Below are 4,453 nucleotides of genomic sequence, written 5' to 3'. Positions count from 1 at the left end.
TCATAGAGATAAGAAAAAAAAAAAAAAAAAAAAAAAAAAAATAAATAAATAAATAAATAAATAAATAAGTAAATGAAAAAGAAAATCAATATAATCTAACAAAATTATCTATACCGAAACAATTCATCGACGCAGAGTAATTCATGCACACACATATAAAATTATTAAAAAAAAAAAAAAAAAATAAATAAATAAATAAATAAATAAAATGAAAAAAGAAATAAAAGTAGTCCTACAATATTATATTATTGAGACAATTTCATCGATTCAGAAGAGTCCCTTGCGTATAAAACAAAAACAAATGAAAAGAAAAAGAAAAAAAAAAAAAATAGAAAAAACAAGATAATAAAAGAAAAAAGAAAATGTGACTTTAAAAGTCTCTCTAAGAAATTGACTCCAAAAGGGGGAAAAAAAAAAAGAAGAATGAGAAAATAGAGATCGAGGGGATACAAAGAAAAAAAGATCTACGTCCATGTAATTTGATTCCGACAGAACCACGGCCAAGAAGATCCTACAACTACTGTTTTACCCATATCCACGTTGACCACCTGTCGAAACTATCCCTCGGGATGTACGATACTGGAATGTCGTTTAGACGACTTTAATCGACCAGTGGCTCAGATTCTTCAAGTGCCAGGACCAAATTCGAATATAAACAATCATAAGATGGATCTATGCATTGAAATCAAACACATGCCAACTGGATCATGTTCCAAGTAATTTATAACACTCAATATATATATATATATACACATACACATATTTATGTATATATTTCATTGATTAAATTAATTTTTAACGTTGTTTAGAATAACTTCTTGCCCAATTGAAGAAACTTCCAAACGAAATAATAACAACGTTCGTACGCTTAAAACTTGCACCTTAGAATCAAAAAAGATTTGTAATAAAAATAACAATAATAATAATAATAATAATAATAATAATAATAATAATAATGGAAGTCCCATTTCGAAGATATATTGCGATGGATCAATTCTTGAAAAAACTCTAGATGTTTGTAATAATCAAAAAACATATCCCCGATCTCATCGTATTAAACTCATATGTATACCAACCAAAGAAGAAGAAGAAGAAGAAGAAGAAGAAGAAGAAGAAGGAGAAGAAGAAGAAGAAAAAGAAGATGAAGAAATAATAGAAATAGAAGAAAGAGAAAGAAGAGAAAAAGAAGATGAAGAAAAAGAAGAAGAATGTTCAAATATTATCGAAGGAGATAAAGAAATTCTAGAAAATATTTTCCAAAATAAATCTAAAAAAGTTTTAATATGTCGGCCTATACCGCCATGTTGCGAATCTATTAATTATACCGTAAACGATAAAACAATTGAAAAATTACCATTAGAATATTGTTTACCTAGAAACGGTTTGGATTCGACGAAATCACGAATGATTTATCATCCTCCATGTTGTTATGCCGATCGATCGACAAAAAAACGAGAAAATCGTATTTTCTCGACGACATGTTGCAACAAGCGAATGGACAAATTTGCATTGGACAAAACGAAAGATTGTTCGACGAAAATTAATGTAGAAGATAAAAGAAACATCGATGATGATAATTCGAAAATCGCGGAATGTCCTTCCTTTCGTAAAAAATTAATTTCTAAAAAAGAATTAATACCATCAATACGTTGTTCCCAAGATTCCTTAGAATTTTACAAGGATTACGTTTCAGCGAGTAAATTAGAAAAATATCGAATTTGTCGTTCGAAAAGGAATGGCCTTCAGGACGATTGTTTTTTACCCTTGTCGCCTGATCTCAAATGTAAAATAAAAGAACAATGTTACAGTAATAAGATGGAACAATGTTAAAGGAATAGGATAAACGATTGATATTGAACTGTACGAACGATATACATAAATATATGTATATATCGTCGAACGGATTTAATTCGATCGAATACATTTTCATTTATTTACTTGTATATTTAATTAAAAAACGATTATAAAAATAAACGTACCATGATTTATTTATATTAAATAAAAATTCAATTGCACCATTATAAAGACGAACTTAAAAATTATAATATTTTTCAATGTTAAAATGTTTATACATACACATTTCGTATTATAATAAGGATAATGATATTATATCATTCGTATATATATATATATATATATATATATATATATATATATATGTATATATACACGATATATATATATATATATATATATATGCATGTATGTATACGTTAAAAGGATTATGACATATAATCATAATGTATGATAAGGATAATAATTCTGCATTATTCATGTACACGTTAAAATGTATATTATAGTATAATAAGGATAATAATATTCCATTACCCATGTATACGTTATTAAGTATACGTTATGATGTATATAATCGTACAATAAGGATATTAATTATTTTCCATTATCCATTTATGCATTACGTTAAAATATTAAGGTACAATATAATCGTCATAATAACGATCATACTTATTACAAATTTTTACAGAATAAAACTGTTCAAGATGTACGATCAAATCGAACATCTCGAAAGGCATCACCACGATTTTCTGAGAATAAGAAGCCGCAAAAAAATGTATCGACGAATAAAAAGAAACGTTATTTGAAACGAATCAAATCAAGAGAACTCTTTGGGGGCCAAGTATTCCTCGATTGTGATTGTTATCATCGAAATGGTCTTCAGCATGATTGTCCTCGTAGTCTCTGTGGACGTATGTATATATTGCATATATACAATCTAAATAAAAATTAATAAGCTAAAAAAAGAAATTATAACAAAAATTTTTTTTCCCCTATAAAAAATTAAATCCCAACAAGGTGAATCCTGCCAAGAGATGCCCTTACCAAAATGCGATCTAGGAACTTATTTCATCGATAAATGGACCACTTATTATAACAAGTTGGACCGATTGATGCCATCTACGTTTTGTGGTTCCGAAGAAGAATGGTTGAATGAAATAAACAAATGGGAAGCTAATAAATCTCAGAAGAATATGATTGACAAGAAAAAAAAATAATCCAAAATTCTAAACAATAACAACAACAACAACAGCAACAACAACAACAACAATAATAAGAAGAAAAAGCTTATATACGACTTTCGTATAATAAAAAATAAATAAATCCATATTCGTTCGTTGATAATAATAATAATAATAATAATAATAATAATAATAATAATAATAATAATAATAATGATAATAATAATAAAATTTGTCGACGCATGCTAATAAAAACATTTCCTATTAATCCCAATTATTAATATCAATATAAACGTCGATAGATTTGTTTCTACAATAAAAAAAAAAAAAAAAAGGGCGATTTCAAAATTTCCCGCCATTGTTAGTCAAGAAACTTTCTCAATTACGGTTCTATTGATAACAACGAAAAAAAAAAAAAAAAAAAACAAATAAATAAATAAAAAATAATTGAGAAACCTCTATGTCTAATTTAATAAACAATCTCTTAATGGAACAAAATAAACGAAATTAATTGGAGAGACGAACGTACATAATACGTTCGTTTGCGATCTTAATCGATAAAATGAACGCAATGAGAGCTTCGATGGCAACAACAACAACAGCGCCATCTTAGCAAACGCATTGAAACGAGACGATTCCTGAGGGACAGGAAATAACGGAACGCGTTATAAGGCGCGTGCCAGACAGGCAACTAACAAAATCAACTTCCGATATCCTTTTCAAAACTAACATTTGCATTTATTATGACGTTTTCTTCCAAGAATAAAAATGTACGTTCACGAAAAAAAAAAAAAAAAAAAAAAAAAAAAAAAAAAAAAAAAAAGAACTCATTACGTTCCTCCGTGACCGATTTAAATTATTCGGTGTGAATCGAAAAAAAAAAAAAAAAAAAAAAAAAAACAAAAAAAAAAAAAAGAAAAATAATGGAAGAAAAGAATGAAAGAGGGAAAGAAAAAGAAAATAAATAAAAAAGGAAGAAAGAAAAGAAAGAAAGAGAGAAAGAGAGAAAAAGAAAAAAGAAATATTTTCAAAATCATTAACCATTAAAGTTTTCGATACTAACTACATCCCTGACGTGAAAGTAAACGAAAACGTACATAGATGAAAGAGAGAGAATCGAGAAAGGAGACGCTCGACTCGAGAAGAGTTCCCCAATGTGTAGATAGATGCAAGTGAAACCACACGCTGAGCCACGCCCCTTTCTTGGGAAGAAGAAAAGGAAACTTAAAGACAGAGAGAGAGAGAGAGAGAGAGTTAGAGAGAGAGAAAGAAAGAATGAAAAGCCAAGAAACAAGACGTGCGTCACTCGATGAAACACCAATCCCATTGTGACGATTATCCCACACACATACTTTTTTCAAACTCCTTTTATAAGCAAAAAAAAGAGAGAGAGAGAGAGAGAGTGAGAAAATTACATTGACTTTTCGTAACAATATTACACTTATTACAAAGTAAATAAGAAAACGTAACACGTTACA

At 28.2% G+C, this 4,453-nt stretch overlaps 1 protein-coding gene across 1 annotated transcript; it reads left to right on the top strand.

Annotated features, from left to right (window-relative positions):
* The first annotated feature begins 2,224 nt into the window (after window positions 1-2,224).
* LOC124952236 lies at window positions 2,225-3,041 on the top strand. The gene is made up of 3 exons (XM_047501784.1): window positions 2,225-2,242; window positions 2,483-2,705; window positions 2,812-3,041. Exons 1-3 carry the CDS (start codon window positions 2,225-2,227, stop codon window positions 3,009-3,011), a joined length of 441 nt encoding a protein of 146 aa, XP_047357740.1. The 3' UTR covers window positions 3,012-3,041.
* Window positions 3,042-4,453: the final 1,412 nt, after the last annotated feature.

Source organism: Vespa velutina, chromosome 10 (genome assembly GCF_912470025.1).
Source record: "Vespa velutina chromosome 10, iVesVel2.1, whole genome shotgun sequence".
NCBI lineage: Eukaryota > Metazoa > Arthropoda > Insecta > Hymenoptera > Vespidae > Vespa > Vespa velutina.
Note: the sequence above shows the minus strand (reverse complement) of the source record. Positions and strands in the feature narration are given on the sequence as shown.

What these genes read in the sequence shown, in the direction of transcription:
- LOC124952236 (XM_047501784.1), top strand. An exon ending in TCCTCGTAGTCTCTGTGGAC is followed by an intron (nt 2,706 to 2,811) that starts GTATGTATATAT and finishes AATCCCAACAAG; the next exon opens with GTGAATCCTGCCAAGAGATG.